The sequence below is a fragment of the Mustelus asterias genome, chromosome 8 (genome assembly GCF_964213995.1).
Source record: "Mustelus asterias chromosome 8, sMusAst1.hap1.1, whole genome shotgun sequence".
NCBI lineage: Eukaryota > Metazoa > Chordata > Chondrichthyes > Carcharhiniformes > Triakidae > Mustelus > Mustelus asterias.
The window spans coordinates 9,112,858-9,136,831 of NC_135808.1; the positions used below are offsets into that span (position 1 = coordinate 9,112,858).

The 23,974-nt window shown below is 51.6% G+C and overlaps 1 protein-coding gene across 2 annotated transcripts in view; it reads right to left on the minus strand.

Annotated features, from left to right (window-relative positions):
- LOC144496838 (protein CutA homolog) overlaps positions 1–23,974 on the minus strand; it is a 49,796-nt gene that overhangs the window by 1,919 nt on the left and 23,903 nt on the right. The window contains exons 2-6 of one of the 2 annotated variants that reach the window (XM_078217401.1): positions 15,481–15,547; positions 13,125–13,273; positions 5,290–5,349; positions 4,352–4,397; positions 1,415–1,464 (exon numbers count right to left, since the gene is read on the minus strand). In XM_078217401.1, coding sequence (XP_078073527.1) covers positions 1,415–1,464; positions 4,352–4,397; positions 5,290–5,349; positions 13,125–13,273; positions 15,481–15,543 — 368 coding nt within the window. In that variant the 5' untranslated portion in view covers positions 15,544–15,547. The remainder of the gene's footprint in view (positions 1–1,414; positions 1,465–4,351; positions 4,398–5,289; positions 5,350–13,124; positions 13,274–15,480; positions 15,548–23,974) is intronic. The other variant, XM_078217402.1, reaches the window with a different exon arrangement.

A 23,974-nucleotide genomic window follows, 5' to 3' on the forward strand; every position in this document is an offset into this window, starting at 1 on the left:
CCAGCAAGCCATTCAGTTCAAGGGCAGTTAGAATCCCTACAGTGCAAAAGGAGGCACTGACCACAACCCCACCCAGCCCCTATCCCCGTAACCCCATGCATTTACCCTAGCTAGTCCCCCTGACACTAAGGGGTAATTTAGCACGGCCAATCCACCTAATCCGCACATCTTTGGACTGTGGGAGGAAACCGGAGCACCCTGAGGAAGCCCACGCAGACACGGGGAGAATGTGCAAACTCCACACATACAGTGACCCGAGCCGGGGAATCGAACCTGGGTTTCTAGCGCTGTGAGGCAGCAGCGCTAACCACTGTGCCACCGTGCTGCAGTTAAGTCTTGGAAATAAAGTCACTGGAGTTTATAAGAATTTTGGAATCTGATCCTGGCTTAAATTCTCCGGGGCTAACCCTCGAATTATCATTGAACGAAGTGAAAGCAATAAGTTCACAATTTCATATGCCAATATTAACGTGTGACTTAGCTCCCAATTTAGCCTGGCAGACAGGCTGTGCTTTGTGCTCAGTGATGCTCTATGCTGACCACGCAAACAACAGTGCAGTGTGTTAGGGCCAGGAATGCGGTGACGGCATTGTGTTGCGTGGCCATTCTCCTTGCCTTCCTTAGGGATAGCCCGTCAACCCTGAATGAATGGACTGCGTGGGGAAAAGTGGATGACAAATGTGGCAGAACGCTCTGCATTTCTCCAATACAGGTTTATGGAAACTGAGTCGCCCCCACTTTTTTAAAGTTCATTCATGGGACATGGGCGTAGCAGGCTGGGCCAGCATTTATTGCCCATCGCTGAGGGCAGTTGAGAGTCAAAACATTGCTGTGGAGTCGCACGGTGGCGCAGTGGTTAGCATTACTGCCTCACAGTGCCAGGAACCCGGGTTCGATTCCTGGCTTGGGTCACTGTCTTGTGTGGAGTTTGCACGTTCTCCCCATGTCTGCGTGGGTTTCCTCCGGGTGCTCCGGTTTCCTCGCACAGTCCGAAGATGTGTGGATTAAGTTGATTGGCCATGATAAATTGCCCATAGTGTCCGGGGATGTGTAGATTAGAGAGATTAGCGGGGTAAATGTGTGGGGTTACAGGGATAGGGCCTGGGTGGGATTGTTGTTAATGCAGACCCAATGGGCTGAATGGCCTCCTTCTGCACTGTAAGGATTCTATGAGTCACATGTAGGCCAGGCCGGGTAAGGATGGCAGATTTTCTTCCTTAAAGGACAGATGGGATCTTTCGACAATCGACAATGGTTTCATCGTCATCAGCAGATTCTTAATCCCAGATATTTTTTATTGAATTCAAATTCCACCATCTGCTGTGCCGGGTCCCCCAGAACATTAGTTGAGTTTCTGAATTAATAGTCTAACGATAAGACCACTAGGCCGCTGCCTCCCCCATGCCGCACTTACCGCACGTAGGCCGATAAATTGCCAACCTTGGTACTTCGTGTTTTGATCATCTGTTCAAAAGACAAACAGAGAAACTGTGGTGAGAACATGAGCACCGGGTTTTACCAAATTCCACCTGGTGACACAGTGGTTAACTCTCCCGTTTTTTGAGTCTGAAGATGATGGGGATCAGGCCTAATCAAGAAATCACGGCGCCAGGGACCCGGGTTCAATTCCGGCCTCGGGTCACTGTCTGTATGGAGTCTGCACGTTCTCCCCGTGTCTGCGTGGGTTTCCTCCGGGTGCTCCGGTTTCTTCCCACACTCCAAAGATGTGCACATTAAGTGGACTGGCCATGCTAAATTGCCCCTTAGTGTCAGGGGGACTAGCAGGGTAAATACGTGGGGATAGGGCCTGGGTGGGATTGTGGTCAGTGCAGTTTCGATGGGCAGAGTGGCCTCCTTCTGCACTGGAGGGATTCTATTCTCTGATTCTAAACACTAGCATGGTCCAGCTGGGCTGAATGGCCTGCTGATGCACTAAATGCTATCTCCCCGCCTCCAGTCTGCTGCCGCAATCGACAATTTTCCACATCCGATTAGCTGGACCAGTCAGCGTTCTGGAAACACGTTGCTTTCAAAGCCAATGCATTTGCTGAACCCACCAGTTTCAGCCTCACATCTGTCCTGACAGTGCACTGTTCCACACAGGAACAAACTGACCAGAAACAAAAGAAAAAAACCGACACAGACGCGCTGCGTAACCCAAACTGGAGCCCCGGAGCCTGTCTGTTACTCAACAAGGTGGGTCTACAGCTGATTTTGATCACCTCTCTCCTGGAAACATGATCGCTGACAGATAAAGAGCCTGACTCGCCAACTGTTATTCCCACAATACTTAAAAAACTGCAACATTCGGTAAACACCTGCTGACCCCACAGTAATGAAACTCCGATATTCACCCTCCTGCTGAATCAGAACGGCTGACAGATAAGGAACAGACACACTGATTGTGTTTTCATCTTCAGCTTGCTGAGTAGACAGGAACTGTGTATTATTAACCACAGTTAATGGGTGTGCAGCGCAGGAACAAGACATACCTTAACCAGGCCCTGTCAGTATTTACACCCCACTGGAACCACCCCCCTCCATCCTTTCCCATTTAAATCTATCACTGTAATCCTCTATCCCCTCTGCTTCTAACCCTGTGTCTGCCTTCCCGCTGGATGCGCCTACATTACACTCCCTGTGGTGGCCGGCTCTCACCACTCTCAGCGTCAAGAGTTTTCCTCAGAATTCTCTTTACTTTGCCAGCCGCGAAGGGACTTATCTCATCTCCTCCAGCCCCATTTTTCTGGCTGCGGCCTTTCCCATGTCTTACTGCGTCTTCCCTCTCCTCTCTCGCCACCCGCGGGGTCGTCAGCGATCAGATCCCTTGGTCACTGTCTGTGTGGAGTCTGCACGTTTTCCCCGTGTCTGCGTGGGTTTCCTCTGGGTGCTCCGGTTTCCTCCCATAGTCCAAAGATGTGTAGGTTAGATGGATTGGCCGTGTTAAATTGCCCCTTAGTATCCCAAAATGAGCAGGCTCGGTGGATTGGCCATGCTAAATTGCCCCTTAGTGGCCCAAGATGTGCAGGTTAGGTGGATTGGCCATGCTAAATGCACAGGGGATAGGACGGGGGTGGGGGGGCTCTGTTATTGAGAGTTGGTGCAGATTTAATTGGCCGAATGGCTTGCTCCTGCTCTGGAGGGATTCTATGGAAAGATCCATTACGGTAGGGACGGAAGCCATTCTGTGCATCGATTCCGTGCCAGCTCTCTCCACAGCAATCTAATCAGTCCCACTCCCACAGCTCCGGGAGTTTCCTTCCCTCAAGAGCCCATCCAATTTCATTCTGAAACCATTGATTATCGCTGCTTCCAACACCCTTGCGGGCTACGCAACGAATAAAGTCACCCAACCACATTCCTTTCCCAAGAATTTAAATCTGTTCCCCTGCAATCAGTTGATGGGAGCCACACTTTTGTCTGCCTTGTCGTAGACTACCTTAAGTAGTTAAGAAGGCATTTTGTCCTTTATTGCAAAGGGGTTGGAGTTTGAAAGTAGGGAGGTTTTGTTGCAATTGTGCAGGGTGTTGGTGAGGCCTCACCTGGAGTACTGCGTACAGTTTTGATCCCCTTACCTTCAAAAGGATAGAGTAAAATTGGAGATTCACCAGGCTAATTCCTGGGATGAGAGGGTTGTCCTATCAAGAGAGGTTAAATAGTCTGAGTCTGGTTAGCTTGGGGTTTAGAAGAGTGAGGGGTGACCTTATTCAAACATCCTCAGGGGGTTTGACAGGGTAGATGCTGAGATGGTTTCACTAGTGGGAGGGTCCCAAACAAGGGGACACAGCGACAAGATAAAGGGCCAGTCATTTAAAACTGAGGTGTGTGGAAATTTCTTCGTGCAGAGAGTGGTAAATCTTTGGAATTCTCTGCCCCAAAGGGTGGTGGAGGCTGGATCATTAGAAGTATTTAAAGTGGAGGTGGATAAATATTTGACAGGTGGAGGAATAGAGGAATGGGGAAATGCCACAGAAAAGGAGTTGAGGCCGTTGTATTGAATGGCAGGACAAGCTTGAAGGGCCTGGAGGGCTTCTCTTCCTCCTATTTCTTGTGTTCTTATCTGAATCTGTCATAATCTTGGATACACCTCGATCGAATCTCCCTCAAACTCCTTTCCTCCCCTCACTCTCCCACTGCCAGGCCGTATCTCTCCACCCCTCGACGCTGGCTACCTTTCTAATCAACATCCCTGACCACACTGTCATTTCCCAAAGCATGCTGGGATCTGACCTCCAGCTGTGAAGCAGCGGAAGTGGTTCTGCCGCCATTTGGGCGCCGCTGTCTTCAAATGTTAATTGGTCACGTGACGCAATTTGTCCAAAGAAAGGAAGGTTGTATTCTGAAAACTCACGAGTAGAACTTCGCTATCCTCCTCAATGTTTCCTTTCCACTCGTATCTGCAGATGGAAATAAAGAAAATTACAAACATCGTTCAGTCAAATCCGTAGAATCCCTACAGTGCAGAAAGAGGCCATTTGGCCCATCGAGTCTGCACCGCCCAAAATCGCACCCAAATCCCAGTAACCCCATGTATTTACCCTTGCTAATCCCCCTGACACTAGGGTCAATTTAGCATGGTCAATCAACTGAACCCGCACATCTTTGGACTGTGGGAGGAAACCGGAGCACCCGGAGGAAACCCACACAGACACATGGAGAATGTGGAGATTCCGCACAGACAGTGACCCAAGCCGGGAACTGAACCCGGGTCCCTGGCGCTGTGAGGCAGTCGTGCTAACCACTGTGCCACCATGCCGCCCATATACATGTACAAAACAAAATATGTACTCGGGATGAATAACGTCTCACATCTACATAGCGCCCTCCACTAAAGTGTAAAGTTCATTTAATAGTGTCACAAGTAGGCTTACATTAACACTGCAGTGAAGCTACTGTGAAAATCCCCTAGTCGCCACACTCCGGTGTCTAGGGGACACTGAGGGAGAATTTAGCACGGCCAATGCATCTAACGAGCACATCTTTGGATTGTGGGAGGAAACCCACGCAGACACGGCAGAGAATGTGCAAACTCCGTAAAGACAGTGACCCAAGCCAGGAATCGAACCTGGGTCCCTGGCGTTTTGAGGCGACAGTGTTAAGCACTGTGCCACCCTATGGAGTGCAGGCAGGAAAATGGAGTCGAGACCAGGATAAGACCATCCATGATCTGACTGATTCGGGGTAGTGGGCTCGAAGGGCTGAACTGCCTTCTCCTGCTCCTAATTCCTATGTTCCTAATGACTGTTTGCATGTGTGACCTCCATGTAATCCACACAAAGACTCACGTACACGGATGTTATCTGTGGGACAATATTTACACAGGCAGCCAGCTTCTTCTGCACAATGTCCCTGGAGGATTTAAGCAGAGCAAGAAACATTAATGTTAACCGTGCGTTGCAAAGTTAAAGGTAAAGTTACAGTTTATTTATTAGTGTCACAAGTAAGGCTTACATTAACACTACAATGAAGTTACTGTGAGAATCCCCCCGTCACCGCACTCCGGCGCCTGTTCGGGTCAATGCATCCAATTGGCACGTCTTTCAGACTGTGGGAGGAAACCGGAGCACCTGGAGGAAACCCACGCAGACACGAGGAGAACGTGCAAACTCCACACAGACAGTGACCCAAGGCCGGAATTGAACTCGGGTCCCTGGCGCTCTGAGGCAGCGGTGCTATTTATCCTGCTAGTCCCCTGGCACTCGGGTCAATTTAGCATGGCCAATGCACCTAACCCGCACGTCTTTGGAGTGTGGGAGGAAACCGGAGCACCCGGAGGAAACCCACGCAGACACAGGGAGAACGTGCAGACTCCACATAGACAGTGACCCAAGGCCGTAATCGAACCTGGGACCCTGGCACTGCGAGGCAGCAGTGCTAACCACTGTGCCGCCCCTAGTTAGATGAATAGAAATGCACAAAAATCAGTATGATAGCATGGTCGATGGAAAACATGCTGAATAGAATTGCCCCCGTTGCAATATTATAAAGTGTAAAGTAAGTAAAATAAAATAATCCATTCAAAAAAATGAATGCAAAATAAACCAATCCATCTACAAGTAAATGCACAATACAAATCCACCTAAAAATAAATGTTGGATACTCAAACAAATAACAAACTAAATATATACTCACAATCAAAGTATAAAGCCTAGTCTCTGTCTTGTCTCATCTAAGAGGTCTACGACATCTCGACTCTGTCTAATGTTTACCCAAATCAAAGGTTAATATAACCATTGTCTATTTTATTCTTTGGCTTATTTGTTTTAGAATTCTTGGAGGATTAATTAGTGTTTTTTGTGTATGCAGGTGTCCTGAGCTTGATAATGAACATTCCCACGGCCTTGATTGATAAGCCTTGTCAAGGTTTTCTGAGTTAATGTGTGTGTGATGTTGTCCCTTTGCAAGGATTCCAATTTTTCACTAGCCGAGTTCAATCCTTCGCACATTAATGTGTTCTCACGGTGTTGCAAAGCATTTCAGGATAAGAATATTGCCCTTGAAGTGTATTTGTTTCGTAGGCAGTCGACTTTCCCACAGCAAGCCCTATAAACAGCAATGAGGCGGCTAAAGTGAAAACCTGGGTGGGTGAGAGGCAGCAAATCTGATTGAAAATCGGTCGAGAGAGAGAGAGCAAGATTTAAGGCCAATTTCTCAGAAGAAGTAACTAGTGAGGTGTCACGGGGATCGGTGCTGGACCCCAGCTATTCACAATATGTATTAATGATTTGGATGCGGGGACAAAATGTAACATCTTAAAGTTTGCAGATGATACCAAGTTGGGTGGGAGGGTGAACTGTGACAAGGAGGCAGAGATCCTTCAGCATGATCTGGACAGGTTGGGTGAGGGTAAATCAATGGCAGATGCAGTATAACTTTGGATAAACGTGAGGTTATTCACTTTGGAAGCAAAATCAAGAAGGCAGAATACTACGTGAATGGCTGTAAATTGAGGGAGGGGAGTGTGCAGCGGGGAGGGGAGTGTGCAGCGGGGAGGGGAGTGTGCAGCGGGGAGGGGAGTGTGCAGCGGGGAGGGGAGTGTGCAGCGGGGAGGGGAGTGTGCAGCGGGGAGGGGGAGTGTGCAGCGGGGAGGGGAGTGTGCAGCGGGGAGGGGAGTGTGCAGCGGGGAGGGGAGTGTGCAGCGGGGAGGGGAGTGTGCAGCGGGGAGGGGAGTGTGCAGCGGGGAGGGGAGTGTGCAGCGGGGAGGGGAGTGTGCAGCGGGGAGGGGAGTGTGCAGCGGGGAGGGGGAGTGTGCAGCGGGGAGGGGAGTGTGCAGCGGGGAGGGGAGTGTGCAGCGGGGAGGGGAGTGTGCAGCGGGGAGGGGAGTGTGCAGCGGGGAGGGGAGTGTGCAGCGGGGAGGGGAGTGTGCAGCGGGGAGGGGAGTGTGCAGCGGGGAGGGGAGTGTGCAGCGGGGAGGGGAGTGTGCAGCGGGGAGGGGAGTGTGCAGCGGGGAGGGGAGTGTGCAGCGGGGAGGGGAGTGTGCAGCGGGGAGGGGAGTGTGCAGCGGGGAGGGGAGTGTGCAGCGGGGAGGGGAGTGTGCAGCGGGGAGGGGAGTGTGCAGCGGGGAGGGGAGTGTGCAGCGGGGAGGGGAGTGTGCAGCGGGGAGGGGAGTGTGCAGCGGGGAGGGGAGTGTGCAGCGGGGAGGGGAGTGTGCAGCGGGGAGGGGAGTGTGCAGCGGGGAGGGGAGTGTGCAGCGGGGAGGGGAGTGTGCAGCGGGGAGGGGAGTGTGCAGCGGGGAGGGGAGTGTGCAGCGGGGAGGGGAGTGTGCAGCGGGGAGGGGAGTGTGCAGCGGGGAGGGGAGTGTGCAGCGGGGAGGGGAGTGTGCAGCGGGGAGGGGAGTGTGCAGCGGGGAGGGGAGTGTGCAGCGGGGAGGGGAGTGTGCAGCGGGGGAGGGGAGTGTGCAGCGGGGAGGGGAGTGTGCAGCGGGGAGGGGAGTGTGCAGCGGGGAGGGGAGTGTGCAGCGGGAGGGGAGTGTGCAGCGGGGAGGGGAGTGTGCAGCGGGGAGGGGAGTGTGCAGCGGGGAGGGGAGTGTGCAGCGGGGAGGGGAGTGTGCAGCGGGGAGGGGAGTGTGCAGCGGGGAGGGGAGTGTGCAGCGGGGAGGGGAGTGTGCAGCGGGGAGGGGAGTGTGCAGCGGGGAGGGGAGTGTGCAGCGGGGAGGGGAGTGTGCAGCGGGGAGGGGAGTGTGCAGCGGGGAGGGGAGTGTGCAGCGGGGAGGGGAGTGTGCAGCGGGGAGGGGAGTGTGCAGCGGGGAGGGGAGTGTGCAGCGGGGAGGGGAGTGTGCAGCGGGGAGGGGAGTGTGCAGCGGGGAGGGGAGTGTGCAGCGGGGAGGGGAGTGTGCAGCGGGGAGGGGAGTGTGCAGCGGGGAGGGGAGTGTGCAGCGGGGAGGGGAGTGTGCAGCGGGGAGGGGAGTGTGCAGCGGGGAGGGGAGTGTGCAGCGGGGAGGGGAGTGTGCAGCGGGGAGGGGAGTGTGCAGCGGGGAGGGGAGTGTGCAGCGGGGAGGGGAGTGTGCAGCGGGGAGGGGAGTGTGCAGCGGGGAGGGGAGTGTGCAGCGGGGAGGGGAGTGTGCAGCGGGGAGGGGAGTGTGCAGCGGGGAGGGGAGTGTGCAGCGGGGAGGGGAGTGTGCAGCGGGGAGGGGAGTGTGCAGCGGGGAGGGGAGTGTGCAGCGGGGAGGGGAGTGTGCAGCGGGGAGGGGAGTGTGCAGCGGGGAGGGGAGTGTGCAGCGGGGAGGGGAGTGTGCAGCGGGGAGGGGAGTGTGCAGCGGGGAGGGGAGTGTGCAGCGGGGAGGGGAGTGTGCAGCGGGGAGGGGAGTGTGCAGCGGGGAGGGGAGTGTGCAGCGGGGAGGGGAGTGTGCAGCGGGGAGGGGAGTGTGCAGCGGGGAGGGGAGTGTGCAGCGGGGAGGGGAGTGTGCAGCGGGGAGGGGAGTGTGCAGCGGGGAGGGGAGTGTGCAGCGGGGAGGGGAGTGTGCAGCGGGGAGGGGAGTGTGCAGCGGGGAGGGGAGTGTGCAGCGGGGAGGGGAGTGTGCAGCGGGGAGGGGAGTGTGCAGCGGGGAGGGGAGTGTGCAGCGGGGAGGGGAGTGTGCAGCGGGGAGGGGAGTGTGCAGCGGGGAGGGGAGTGTGCAGCGGGGAGGGGAGTGTGCAGCGGGGAGGGGAGTGTGCAGCGGGGAGGGGAGTGTGCAGCGGGGAGGGGAGTGTGCAGCGGGACCTGGGTGTCCTTGTGCACCAGTCGCTGAAGGTAAGCCGGCAGGTGCAGCAGGTGGTAAAGAAGGCAAATGGCATGTTGGCCTTTATTGCAAGTGGTTTTGAGTACAGGAGCAGGGATGTGTTGTCGCAGTTATACAGGGCCTTGGTGAGGCCACACCTAGAGTATTGTGTGCAGTTTTGGTCTCCTTTTCTGAAGAAGGATGTTCTTGCTCTCGAGGGAGTGCAGCGAAGGTTTACCAGACTGAATCCGGGGATGGCGGGACTGATGTATCAGAGACATTGACTAGGTTAGGATTGTTTTCTCTGGAGTTCAGACGAATGAGGGGTTGGAGGGAGGGAGGGGTGAAATCTCACAGAGACTTATAAAATTCTAACAGGCTAGACAGGGTAGATGCAGGGAGGATGTTCCCAATGGCGGGGGTGTCCAGAACCAGGGATCACAGTCTGAGGATTCGGGGTAGACCATTTTGGACGGAGGTGAGGAGACATTTCGTCACCCAGAGTGGTGAGCCTGTGGAATTCATTAGTTGACCCAAGCCGGGAATTGAACCCAGGTCACTGGTGCGTGAGGCAGCAGTGCTAACCACTGTGCCACCCGTCAAAGATGTATAGCCATGGTGGTTGTGTGGACTTATGGGGATAGGGCTGGGTGGTGGGCCTGGGTAAGATGCTACGTCAGAGAATCGGTGTAGACTCAATGGGCCGAATGGCCTCCTTCTGCACTGTAGGGACTCTATGTGAATGCAACAGTGAATGGGCGGCATGGTGGCACAGTGGTTAGCACTGCTGCCTCACAGTACCAGGGTCCCAGATTCAATTCCAGCCTCGGATTACAGTCCGTGCGGAGTCTGCATGTTCTCCCCATGTCTGCATGGGTTTCCTCCGGGTGCTCCGGTTTCCTCTCACACTCCAAAGATGTGCGGGTTAGGTTGATTGGCCGTGCTAAATTGACCCTAGTGTCAGTGGGATTAGCAGGGTAAATGTGTGGGGGTTTGGGTGTAGGGCCTGGGTGGAATTGTGGTCGGTGCAGCCTTGATGGGCCGAATGGCCTCCTTCTGTACTGTAGAGATTCTATGAATTGGCCTGTGAGTGCAGCAGTGAATGTGCTTACCTCGTTGACTTTAAAGCAATTTGACATGAAAAACACTTGACTGCAAGACTTCTTTACTCCTTGGTGAAGCCAGGATTGCCGTCACAGGATGTGTGAATGGTTACAGAACAGGAGGAGGCCATTCGGCCCCCCATGTCCACTCTGGCAGTCCCTCTGCCCCATCCATTTTCCTTAGGCCTGTATGTATATTTTCTCTTCAGGTGCTTAGCGAAGTCCCTTAAAGCAGGCTAAGTCGAGGAGTGAATTAATAGGGGTGTTAAAAATGATAAGGAGTTTCTTCAAAGACTACATAGGGACAAACTGTTTCGACTGGTAGAAGGGTCAGAACAAAGAACAGTACAGCACAGGAACAGGCTCTTCGGCCCTCCAAGCCCATGCCAATCATGATGCCCGAACTAAACTAACAAAAAACCTTCTGCCCTTACTTGGTCTGTATCCCTCTATTCCCTCCCTATTCATGTACCCATCCAGATGCCTCTTGTTAATGTGCCTGCTTCCACCATCTCCTCTGTTAGCGTGTTCCAGGCACTCACCACTCTCTGGGTGAAAAACCTCCCCCGCACATCTCCCTTAAACTTTCCCCCTCTCCCCCTGAACCTGTTCCCCCTTGTAACTGACACTTCCACCCTGGGAAAAAGCCTTTGGCCATCCAGCCTGTCTATGCCTCTCGTAAGGTCTCCCCTCAGCCTCCATCTTTCCAGTGAAAACAATCCTAGTTTATTCAACCTCTCCTCATTGCCAACACCCTCAAGACCAGGCCACATCCTGGTGAACCTTCTTTGCAATCTCTCCAAAGCTTCCACATCCTTCTGGTAGTGTGGTGACCAGAACCGTACACAATACTCCAAATACGGTCTAACCAAGGTTTTATATAGCTGCAACATGATTTCCCACTCTTGTAGTCAATGCCCAGCTGATCATAAAATTCCTACAATACAGGAGGCCGCCATTCAGCCCATCGAGTCTGCACCGACTACAATCCCACCCAGTCCTATTCCCATAACCCCACATATTTACCCTGCTAATCCCCTGACACTAGGGTCAATTTAGCATGGCCAATCAACCTAACCTGCACATCTTTGGACTGTGGGAGGAAACTGGAGCACCCGGAGGAAACCCACGCAGACACGGGGAGAACGTACGGACTCCGCACAGACAGTGACCCGAGGCTCGAATCAAACCCAGGTTCCTGGCGCTGAGAAGCAGCAGTGCTAACCGCTGTGCCACCCAGGGCAAGCATGCCATATGCCTTCTTAATCGCTTTGGCCACCTGTGTTGCCACTTTTAGGGAACTGTGGACCTGTACGCTCAGATCCCTCTACATGTTAATGTTCCTAAGGGTTCTGCCATTTACAGTATAATTCACACCTAAATTTGATCTTCCAAACTGCATCACCTTGCATTTGTCCAGATTAAACTCCATCTGCCATTTCTGTGCCCAAGTCTCCAATCTATCTACATGACTACTTTCCAAACCCACAACCTCTACCACCGAGAAGGACAAAGGCAGCAAACACATCGCCATCTGCAAGTTCCCCTCCGAGCCCCACACACCATCCTGACTTGGAAATATATATCGCTGGGTGAAAATCCTGGAATTCCTTCCTTAACCGCCTGGCACAGGTCAAGGCAGTGGCTCACCGGGCAATAAATGCTGGTCGAGCCAGTGACCCCCAAAATGAAACAAGAGAACAAGTGTAAGGCCACCTAGAGCTGACATTATGAATATTGGGTGGCCTGGTGGCACAGTGCCTAGCACCGCTGCCTCACAGTGCCAGGGACCCGGCTTGGGTCACTGTCTGTGTGGAGTTTGCACATTCTCCCCATGTCTACATGGGTTTCCTCCGGGTGCTCCGGTTTCCTCCCACACTCCAAAGGTGTGCGGGTTAGGTGGATTGGCCATGCTAAATTGTCCCTTCGTGTCCCGGGATGTGTAGGTTAGAGGGATTAGCGGGGTAAATGTGTGGGGTTGTGGGGTTAGGGCCTGGGTGGTATTGTTGTTGGTACAGACTCGATGGGCCAAATGGCCTTCTTCTCAGGATTCTGTGAGAAGAAAGCATACGCAGTGGGATTTGGTGATCGAAACATACTGCCTGACAGGTTCGTGGAGACAGATTCAGTGGTAACCTTCAAAACGGAATAGGGGAAAAAATTAAGGTCTATTGGTATTGGGAGTGGGACTAGTTGCGATCGTTCTAGCATAAAGCTGGCACGTGTGTGAGGGGCCGAATGGCCTCGTCCTGTGCAGCATGATTTTATGATGATCTTTGGGCAGTTACATAGGCTGGGGGGAAGAAAGTGCTTAATCCAGAGACGCAGGGTAATGCTCTGGGGACCCGGGTTCAAATCCCGCCACAGCAGATGGTGAAATTTGAATTCAATAAAAATCTGGAATTAAAAGTCAAACGATAACCATTGTCGATTGTCGGAAAAACCCATCTGGTTCACTAATGTCCTTTAAGAAAGGAAATCTGCCGTCCTTACCTGGTCTGGCTGACACGTGACTCCAGACACACAGCAATGTGGTTGACTCTGAGGGACGAGCAATAAATAGGCGTTTGGATAACAGCAGCCTAACAGATTTAAATTTGATGTTTTGGTAACCTGAGAACCAATCCTATTGTGGGGATGTTGCTCTGTCATCAGGGGTATGAGAGCCAGCTCCCAACTCAACTGCTCTCAGGGATGGGCAATACTGGCCCAGCCAGCGACACCCACATCCCATAAACAAATTTTAAAAAACAGCTACATGCCAGCATCCATCAACTTAAAACAGGAGAACTGGAAAGATGCAGAGGAACTGGCTCCTATCTCACCGTGCAATGTCTTTAGCAACCGTCATGTTGGGGCAGGTGATGAAGGCCGCTGAGTGGGTACCGGGCACGTAGGTTTCTGTCGCCATGGAGAACAGTCTCACTCCCACACTCCTCAGGCTGGAGAACATCAACAGTGTGAATAGCAGAGTCTGCAGGAGATAAGAGGATAAGGGAGATCAGCGGAGCATCTTCCCACAGTGTTATCTGTGAGGTTCAGCTAGTTACAGGCATCTACATGCTTTTTCCACATCATCCCTGCTGTCAGATATTGGAAGTCATGGGGATCCAGAGAATGATAATTGTAGAGATTCGCAGGCCATCTCCACATGGACCAAATGCTTTTCTTCAATGGGGGAATCCAGGGTGGAACGCCTGGAGAGGGCATATCACATTCACTCACAGAAATGGACATTTGGGAATTCAGGGGAGGTGATGGCCTAGTGGTCTATTGGTATTGGGAGTGGGACTAGTTGTGATCTATTGCTGCACTGTTAATCCAGAAACTCAGTGAATGTTCTGGGGACCCGGGTTCGAATCCCGCCACGGCAGGTGGTGGAATTTGAATTCAATTTTTAACAAATCTGGAATTAAGCATCTACTGATGACCATGAAACCATTGTTGGAAAAACCCATCTGGTTCACTAAAGTGTATTTATTGTCACAAATAGGCCTACATTAACACTGCAATGAAGTTATTGTGAAAATCCCCTAATTGCCACACTCCGGTGCCTGTTCGGGTACACTGAGGGAGAATTTAGCACGGCCAATGCACCTAACCAGCACGCCTTTCGGATTGTGGGAGGAAACCGGAGCACCCGGAGGAAACCCACGCAGACACGGGGAGAATGTGCAGACTCTGCATAGACAGTGACCCAAGCCTGGAGTCGAACCCGGGTCCCTGGCGCTGTGAGGCAGCAGTGCTGACCACTGTGCCACTAATGTCCTTCAGGGAAGGAAATCTGCCAGTCCTTACCTGGTCTGACCTACATGTGACTCCAGAGTCACTGCAATGTGGTTGACTCTCAATTGCCCTCTGAAATGGCCAGACAAGCCACTCAGTTCAAGGGTGACTACAGATGGGCAATAAATGCTGGCCAGCCATGTCCCATGAATGAATAAAAACAAATGAAGTGCTGGGGAATGGGGAAGAAACGCTCAATGAAGAACAGCGTTGCGTTCGTATAGGTGAGGGAGGTTCATTAAGCACTCTCTCATTAGGGCAAGGCAGCTGCCTCGCCAGTGTCCCTGCCTCACTCAGTAGGGGCAAGAGGAGGGTGGAAGAGAGTTAGGGCATCACACACACACGACCTTCAGAGTGGAGGGCTTCAATTATTTTGATATCCTGTGCCATTAAGCGGTACACTAGTAAGCAGCTGATGTTCACAGAGATTGATAACTCAAGTCAGGACAGCCATTACAGCAACTCCCTTCAGCCAAAGGGATTCTGGAAGAACCTCAGGATCATAGGCCGGCACAGTAGCACAGTGGTTAGCACCGCTACCTCACAGCGCCAGAGACCGGGTTCGATTCCCGGCTTGGGTCACTGTCTGTGTGGAGTTTGCATGTTCTCCCCGTGTCTGCGTGGGTTTCCTCCGGGTGCTCCGGTTTCCTCCCACTGGCCGAAAGACATGCTGGTAGGTACATCGGCCATGCTAAATTCTCCCTCAGTGTACCCGACCAGTGTGGAGACAGGGGATTTTCACAGTAACTTCATTGCAGTGTTAATGTTAGCCTACTTCTGACGCTGATAAATCAACTTTAGGATTTATTGATAACAACCTTACACTCAATGGTTCCCCAGTTTTGGTCTCCACCCCCCCCCCCCCCCCCCTCCCACACATAAGTGGAGGGATCTTTCGTACCTACCACTTTCAGTTCAATCCTCAGCTTCCCTCGTACAGAGGAAACAGTCACTCAGGGACTGTGGAACGTGGAAATGGAAAGCTTGGTTTAATGTTGTTTAAGTTTATTAATTTTAAGTTTATTAGTGCCACAAGTAGGCTTACATTAACACTGCAATGAAGTTACTGTGAAAATCCCCGAGTCGCCACACTCCGGCGTCTGTTCAGGTACACAGAGGGAGAATTTAGCATGACCAATTCACCTAACCAGCGTGTCTTTTGGACTGTGGGAGGAACCCAGAGCACCAGGAGGAAACTCACGCAGACACGGGGAGAACGTGCAGACTCTGCACAGATAGTGACCCAAGCCAGGAATCGAACTCGGGTTCCAGGCACTGTGAGGCAGCAGCACTAACCACTGTGGCATCGTGCTCTCCCGAGGTTGAGACAGAGAGAGAGAGAGAGAGAGATCAGATAAGGCTCATGAGAGAGAACAAAAGGAATAATTAACTTACAACGATCGTGGCTTTGAAGGGGCCTAGTCTTAGGCTGCCCAACGCCTGCCTGAAGTCACGCATTCCCCTGTGCAGATACAGAATTAGGTTATGGGATAGTAAGCTCAGGGGGAGGCCACTCGGCCTTCCGAGTCTGCACCAGCTGTTTAGAAAATGTTTTGCGTTCAAAGCTAAAACACAACTACAGGCCTGGTCTGGAAAAAACAGCTTGGCCTTAATCCAGAGCGAGAGCGCCCTCAACAGGCAGTCCAAGGACATTCAGCTGTGTTGATGGGCAGGGGCAGGGGGGAGAGGGAGAAATAATTTCAGGCAAATGTGCAGAAAGAGAAACACAATTACTGTACCCCCCCCCCCCCCCCCCCCCCGCCTTCTCCGACCCCTAATTCCCTCTCCAGTGTAGGCTGTGGCTCACACAGGTTTGCATTCGGACCCGCGAATCAGATTGTGCGCCCAAGTCCCACTCCAGAGTTTTGAGCGTGACAAGTTGGGCTGAATGCAGTGCAGCGGGAGAGGGTGCTGCACTGCCAGAGGCGCCGTCTTTTAGCTGAAACGTCACTCCAAGGGCCTTCTCGGATGAATCATAGAATCCCTACAGTGCAGAAGGAGGCCATTCGGCCCATCAAGTCCGCACTGATCACAATCCCATCCAAATCCTATCCCCATAACTCCATGCATTTACCCTAGCTAGTCCCCCTGACACTGAGGGAGGATTTATCATGGCCAATCCACCTAACCCGTACAACTGTGGGAGGAAACCGGAGCACCCGGAAGAAACCCATGCAGACACGGGGAGAATGTGCAAACTCCACACAGACAGTGACCCAAGCCAGGAATCGAACCTGCCGCTGTGAGGCAGTGCTAACCACTGTGCCACCCCACAGATGGGATGGTAATCCGGTTTCCTCCCACACTCCAAAGATGAGTAGGTTCGGTGAATTGCTAAATTGCCCCTTGATTTGATTTGATTTATTATTGTCACGTGTTAGCATACAGTGAAAAATACTGTTTCTTGCGCGCTGTACAAAGCATACCGTTCATAGAGAAGGAAAGGAGAGAGTGCAGAATGTAGTGTTACAGTCATAGCTAGGGTGTAGAGAAAGATTAACTTAATGCAAGGTAAGCCCACTCAAAAGTCTGACAGTAGCAGGGAAGAAGCTGGGGCATGGATGTTAAAGGTCCCACATCACCCATTTTGCAGATTAGGCAGGTTCCCCCCATTGCCTGGTCAACAGTAAGCACTCAATCAAGATTATCTGTGAGTTTTCTGTTTGTTGGACATTCCACTGATCAATCCTATAAATTACAACAGTAACTAAACTCTGGAGAAGTACTGCGTTGGCTGTAAAGCGCTTTGGTAAATGCTGAGGTCATGAAAGGCACCATTTAAATGCACGTCCCTCTTGAATTTTGTTTTCATTTGCAAGCTTGGATAGGGAGCGGATTACTTGATAGGTTATTTTGCTAGTCCCAGGGCAGGTCTCAGGGGTCACAATGGGATGAAAACCAATGATAGTATGTTGACCAGGATATCAAGAGAATGTTGGCCTTTTTTTTGTTAAAGGTAACGCTTTTACATTCAACCCCGAACCGGCAGCTGGGACCCTGGTTCAGCGTCCATTCGAAATGTTGAATGTCCAGTCGTGCAGCACTCCCGCGGAACTGTACTGAAACGTTGGCCTTTGCGCAAAGCCACCACTTCCTTGTTTCAGGAGTGAGTGCCACCAACACAGCCAAACCGACACTTTTCAAGTGGGTTGAAGAGGCAACTGGATGTGGAGAGGAGAGGGGTACGGTGTGAAGGCACCCGACTGGGATCGAGACCCCCCACATCACATTGGGGTGGCACGATGGCTGGAGTGGCACAGCGATTAGCACTGCTGGGACCTGGGTTCAATTCTGGCCTTGGGTCATTGCCTGTGTGGAGTATGCACATTCTCCCCGTGTCTGCATGGGTTTCCTCCGGATGCTCCCGTTTCCTCCCACAGTTCAAAGATGTGCAGGTTAGGTGAATTGACCATGGTAAATTAGTGTCCAAAGACGTATCATTTAGATGGGTTAGCACAGGGTTATGGGGATAGGGTGGGGGGAGATATCCTGTCAGAGAGTCGATACATGCTCAATGGGCCAAGTGGCCTCCTTCTACACTGTCAGGATTCTATGACACTGCGGGTGAGCAGATTCAGTCACTGACTCAGGGTCACAGAGTAAAGATGCACATGTATATCTGGGGCTGTCCTTTGTGTGAATAGTCAGAGGCTTTTCCCCAGGGTAGAGGTGTCAATTACAAGGGGGCACAGAGTCAAGGTGAGGGGGGGAAAGTTGAAGGGAGATGCACGGGGGAGGTTTTTCACACAGAGAGCGGTGGATGCCCAGAATGCGCTGCCAGAGGAGGTGGAAGCAGGCACATTAGCAACATTTAAAAGGTATCTGGATGGGTCCATGAATAGGGAGGGAGTAGAGGGGTATCGACCGAGTAAGGGCAGAAGATTCTTTTTTTACTTTAGTCAGGGCATCATGATCAGCACGGGCTTGGAGGGCCGAAGGGCCTGTTCCTGTGCTGTAATTTCCTCTGTTCTTCGAATGAATGTTTTGTCTCCACATTTAATTAGCTCTGCTCCCTGAGGCCAGCAGTGAAGGGGGGTGGGGGCTGTAGTGACGTGTTTCTTTCAGCTAACTCTGCAATCAGCTGAAATAGAGAGCAGGGCGCCAGGGTGAGGAAGATGATGAAGATTTAGCTGAAGCCTCGAAGCTCAGCTGAGATGTCTACACGAGACTCGGGAGAGGTAATTAGCATTCAGTAATGTCATGTGAGTGTTCCTTTAAGAAAGGTTTTGTTTAGAAAACCATGCAGCTTACAGCTTCAGCGCTGTCATTGGGTGATGGAGCTTCGCTGCGGCAGTCAGGGGACAGGGGTTTTTTCCTTTGGACTTTCAGTTTCGTTTGTGGGCAGTGTGTTTTAGGGAGCCGTTTAGCAGCAAGCTAAGAAGCAGTTTCTTTCTTTCCCTCTCCTTCTCTTTAAGAAGCTGTGTTTTGGGAAACAGATTCGACTACAACCTCCTCCGAGTTTCTCCACAAGGTATTTTCAGCATCAACCCAGGGGGCTGGATTCCTGTAACAAGTGGCCATTAACCTATGCTGTATTGTGTTTATTTGGAGGGTTTTGTGTATTGGATGTTGGCTTTGTTTGGAACACATTAGAGATATTTCCCGAAGAGTTATACATTATCGTGGTGGTTGTGTTTCCTGTTTGTAATTGTTAAAAGTTCTTGCTAAGTGTCTTACTATACATGGCAACAATAATCTTCATTAAACTTTGCTTTTGATAGAAGTTCCTCATGGGTCGGTTGAATCAGAGCTGGAGTGAAATCTCTCAGGCTCATCCCAGCCACATTCAACCTGAAACGTTACAGGTCAGGCGAGCTTCATAGAACACCATGAAATATCCAACCCGACTTGTAACAGTAACACAGCGACTTTCCATCCTTACTGATAGGCTGTATCAGCAGTGGTTTCTCCTGCTTGACCTCTGAACGTGTAAGCCTGAACCTATGGGCTCCCCGAAGGTTTAGTGGGTGCACTGCACCATTCCGTCAGATACTGAGTCACTAGCTGGGACTGAGTTAACTCACTGTCAAAATATCCCCGGGCATTATATATACCTGACATGGGAGCTCTGGGCAATAGTTCTGTTATTCATTCGTTGGACATCGGCTTTGCTGGCTGGCCAGCATTTATTGCCCATCCCTAGTTGTCCAAGGGTAGTTGAGAGTCGAACCACATTGCTGTGGCTCTGGAGTCACATGTAGGCCAGACCGGGTAAAGACGGCAGATTTCCTTCCCTAAAGGACATCAATGAACGAGAAGGGTTTTTTCCAACAATCGACAATGGTTTCATGGTCAACAGTAGATTCTTAATTCCAGATATTTTTTATTGAATTCAAATTCCACCATCTGCCGTGGTTGGATTTGAACCCAGGTCCCCAGAACATTAGCTAAGTTTCTGGATTAATAGTCCAGTGATAATACCACTAGGCCATCAGCCTCCTTGTTGTTCAAACAGGTTACCTGGTAACAATCGCGGAGCTGTTTGTGAGCTGGTCAAGGTCAAATATAGAAACTAGAAGCAGGATTGGCCATTCAGCCCTTCGAGCCTGTTCTGCCATTCATTATCATCGTGGCTGATCACCAAATTCAATATCCCCCCTTCCCCCATATCCCTTGATCCCTTTAGCCCCAAGAGCCATATCTAATTTCTTCTTGAAATCACACAACATTTTGGCCTCAACTACTTTCTGTGGGAGTGAATTCCATTCATTCACCACCCTCTGGGTGAAGAAATTTTTCTTCACCTCAGTCCTAAAAGGTTTACCCCTTATCCTCAAACTATGACCCCCTACTTCTGGACTCCCCCACAATCGGGAACACTCTTTCTGAATCTATACTGTCTAACGCAGGTGGAATTTTATAAATCTCTACAAGATTCCTTCTCACTCTTCTAAACTCCAGTGAACATAATCCTAACCGACTTAGTCTCTCCTCATATGACAGACCTGCCATCCCAGGAATCAGCCTGGTAAACCTTCGCTGTACTCCCTCTATAGCAAGGACATCCTTCCTCAGATAAGGAGACCAAAACTGCACACAATACTCCAGGTGTGGCCTCACAATGTCCTATACAATTGCAATAAAACATCCTTATTCCTAGACCATATTGGCTATGGCTCTCCCCCGACCTCCACAAGGTCAAATAGCTCACCAATCCTTCTAAACCCACGACCTCTACCACCTAGAAGAACAAGGGCAACAAATACAAGGAAACACCACCACCCGGAAGCTCCCCTCCAAGTCACTCACCATTCTGACCTGGAAGTATATCGACCGTTCCTTTACTGTCACTGGGTCAAAATCCTGGATCTCCCTCCCTAACACCACACAGGCTGCAGCTCACCAACCCCCATCACAACGGCAATTAGGGAAGGGGATGGGGAATAAATGCTGGCCTAGCCAGTGACTCCCATATCCCATGAACGAATAATCAAAAAAATTAAATCCCCATGCCTCACAGCGAAGATGGTTCCATAAGGAGTTTTGATCCCCTTATCTGAGGAAAGATATACTGGCATTGGAGACAGTCCAGAGAAGGTTCACTCGGTTGATCATGTGTACGGAGGGATTTTCTCATGAGGAGAGGTTGAGTAGGTTGCGCCTGTACTCATTGGAGTTTATAAGAATGAGAGGCGACCTTATTGAGACATATAGGATTCTCAGGGACCTTGACAGGGTGGATGCTGAGAGGTTGTTTCCACTTGTGGGAGAGTCTAAGACCAGAGGGTATAATCTCAAAGTACGGGGTCATTTCAGGCAGGGATGAGGAGGAATTTCTTCTCTCGGGGGGTAATGAATGTGTGGAATTCTTTATTGCAGTGAGCTGTGGAGGCTGGGTCATATTGTTCTAGGCTGAGAGACAGTAAGGCAGTCAAGGGTTATGGGGATAGGGGGTGGGAAAGTGGAGCTGAGGATTATCACATCAGATCAGTCACTATCTCACTGAATGGTGGAGCAGACATGATGGGCCGAAAGGCCTGCTTCGGCCCCAACATCTTCTGGTCATGGGTAAAATGCCAGTGGGCTACCTGGGCCCTTGGAAATGCCAGCAAAGGGGGGTGGGGAGGAGAGAGAGAGACTGACATGGGGCAGTGGAGAGGTTAATTGTGAGACCAAAAGAGAAATTGCTGGAAAATCTCAGCAGGTCTGGCAGCATCTGTAAGGAGAGAAACGAGCTGACGTTTCGAGTCCCGATAACCCTTTGTCACAGCTCCCGATATCTCCTTTCACTCTCTCAGTGCCAGGGAGCCAGGTTCCAGTCCTGGCTTGAGGCTCTGATTCTCGGCTGAGAAGGGAATTAAAGGGAGGTGGGAAACATAACCACCTCCGTTATTTCTCTGTCTCATTTCTATCTTTGTACCTCCACCTCTGACAGTTCTCTCTATCCCTCCCTCACCCACTGGGAGAGTTACACTCCCAGCTCTGGATTGGGAGTACAGGGCATTCTGACCCTCGAGCCATTCACTCGGCTGATCAGGTTGTGAACTCAATCCCACTATCCTGCAACCTCCTTATCAAGGGTCCAGAGTCTATCGGCCTCTGACGTAAGGTGGGGGTTTGTAACCGGGTGGCTGGCGCTGGGAGGCAAGAGCATGAACCCAGTGAGCGATCAGTCTGTGAGGCAGCGTTAACCCAGTGAGCTATCAGTCTGTGAGGCAGCGTTAACCCAGTGAGCTATCAGTCTGTGAGGCAGTGTTAACCCAGTGAGCTATCAGTCTGTGAGACAGCAGCGTTAACACAGTGAGCTATCAGACTGTGAGGCAGCAGCGTTAACCCAGTGAGCTATCAGTCTGTGAGACAGCATTAACCCAGTGAGCTATCAGTCTGTGAGACAGCGTTAGCCCAGTGAGCTATCAGTCTGTGAGGCAGCGTTAACCCAGTGAGCTATCAGTCTGTGAGACAGCGTTAACCCAGTGAGCTATCAGTCTGTGAGGCAGCAGCGTTAACCCAGTGAGCTATCAGTCTGTGAGGCAGCAGTGTTAACCCAGTGAGCTATCAGTCTGTGAGGCAGCAGCGTTAACCCAGTGAGCTATCAGTCTGTGAGGCAGCGTTAACCCAGTGAGCTATCAGTCTGTGAGGCAGCAGCGTTAACCCAGTGAGCTATCAGTCTGTGAGGCAGCAGCGTTAACCCAGTGAGCTATCAGTCTGTGAGGCAGCGTTAACCCAGTGAGCGATCAGTCTGTGAAGCAGCGTTAACCCAGTGAGCTATCAATCTGTGAGACTGCGTTAACCCAGTGAGCTATCAGTCTGTGAGACAGCGTTAACCCAGTGAGCTATCAGTCTGTGAGGCAGCGTTAACCCAGTGAGCTATCAGTCTGTGAGACAGCGTTAACCCAGTGAGCTATCAGTCTGTGAGGCAGCGTTAACCCAGTGAGCTATCAGTCTGTGAGGCAGCAGCGTTAACCCAGTGAGCTATCAGTCTGTGAGGCAGCAGCGTTAACCCAGTGAGCTATCAGTCTGTGAGGCAGCAGCGTTAACCCAGTGAGCTATCAGTCTGTGAGGCAGCGTTAACCCAGTGAGCTATCAGTCTGTGAGGCAGCGTTAACCCAGTGAGCTATCAGTCTGTGAGGCAGCGTTAACCCAGTGAGCTATCAGTCTGTGAGACAGCGTTAACCCAGTGAGCTATCAGTCTGTGAGGCAGCAGCGTTAACCCAGTGAGCTATCAGTCTGTGAGGCAGCGTTAACCCAGTGAGCTATCAGTCTGTGAGGCAGCAGCGTTAACCCAGTGAGCTATCAGTCTGTGAGGCAGCAGCGTTAACCCAGTGAGCTATCAGTCTGTGAGGCAGCAGCGTTAACCCAGTGAGCTATCAGTCTGTGAGGCAGCGTTAACCCAGTGAGCTATCAGTCTGTGAGGCAGCGTTAACCCAGTGAGCTATCAGTCTGTGAGGCAGCGTTAACCCAGTGAGCTATCAGTCTGTGAGGCAGCGTTAACCCAGTGAGCTATCAGTCTGTGAGGCAGCGTTAACCCAGTGAGCTATCAGTCTGTGAGGCAGCGTTACCCCAGTGAGCTATCAGTCTGTGAGACAGCGTTAACCCAGTGAGCTATCAGTCTGTGAGGCAGCGTTAACCCAGTGAGCTATCAGTCTGTGAGGCAGCGTTAACCCAGTGAGCTATCAGTCTGTGAGGCAGCGTTAACCCAGTGAGCTATCAGACTGTGAGACAGCGTTAACCCAGTGAGCAATCAGTCTGTGAGGCAGCAGCGTTAACCCAGTGAGCTATCAGACTGTGAGACAGCGTTAACCCAGTGAGCTATCAGTCTGTGAGGCAGCGTTAACCCAGTGAGCTATCAGTCTGTGAGGCAGCGTTAACCCAGTGAGCTATCAGTCTGTGAGGCAGCAGCGTTAACCCAGTGAGCTATCAGTCTGTGAGGCAGCGTTAACCCAGTGAGCGATCAGTCTGTGAGGCAGCGTTAACCCAGTGAGCTATCAGTCTGTGAGGCAGCAGCGTTAACCCAGTGAGCTATCAGTCTGTGAGACAGCGTTAACCCAGTGAGCTATCAGTCTGTGAGGCAGCGTTAACCCAGTGAGCGATCAGTCTGTGAGGCAGCGTTAACCCAGTGAGCTATCAGTCTGTGAGACAGCGTTAACCCAGTGAGCGATCAGTCTGTGAGACAGCGTTAACCCAGTGAGCGATCAGTCTGTGAGGCAGCAGCGTTAACCCAGTGAGCTATCAGTCTGTGAGGCAGCAGCGTTAACCCAGTGAGCTATCAGTCTGTGAGGCAGCGTTAACCCAGTGAGCTATCAGTCTGTGAGGCAGCGTTAACCCAGTGAGCTATCAGTCTGTGAGGCAGCAGCGTTAACCCAGTGAGCTATCAGTCTGTGAGACAGCATTAACCCAGTGAGCGATCAGTCTGTGAGGCAGCATTAACCCAGTGAGCTATCAGTCTGTG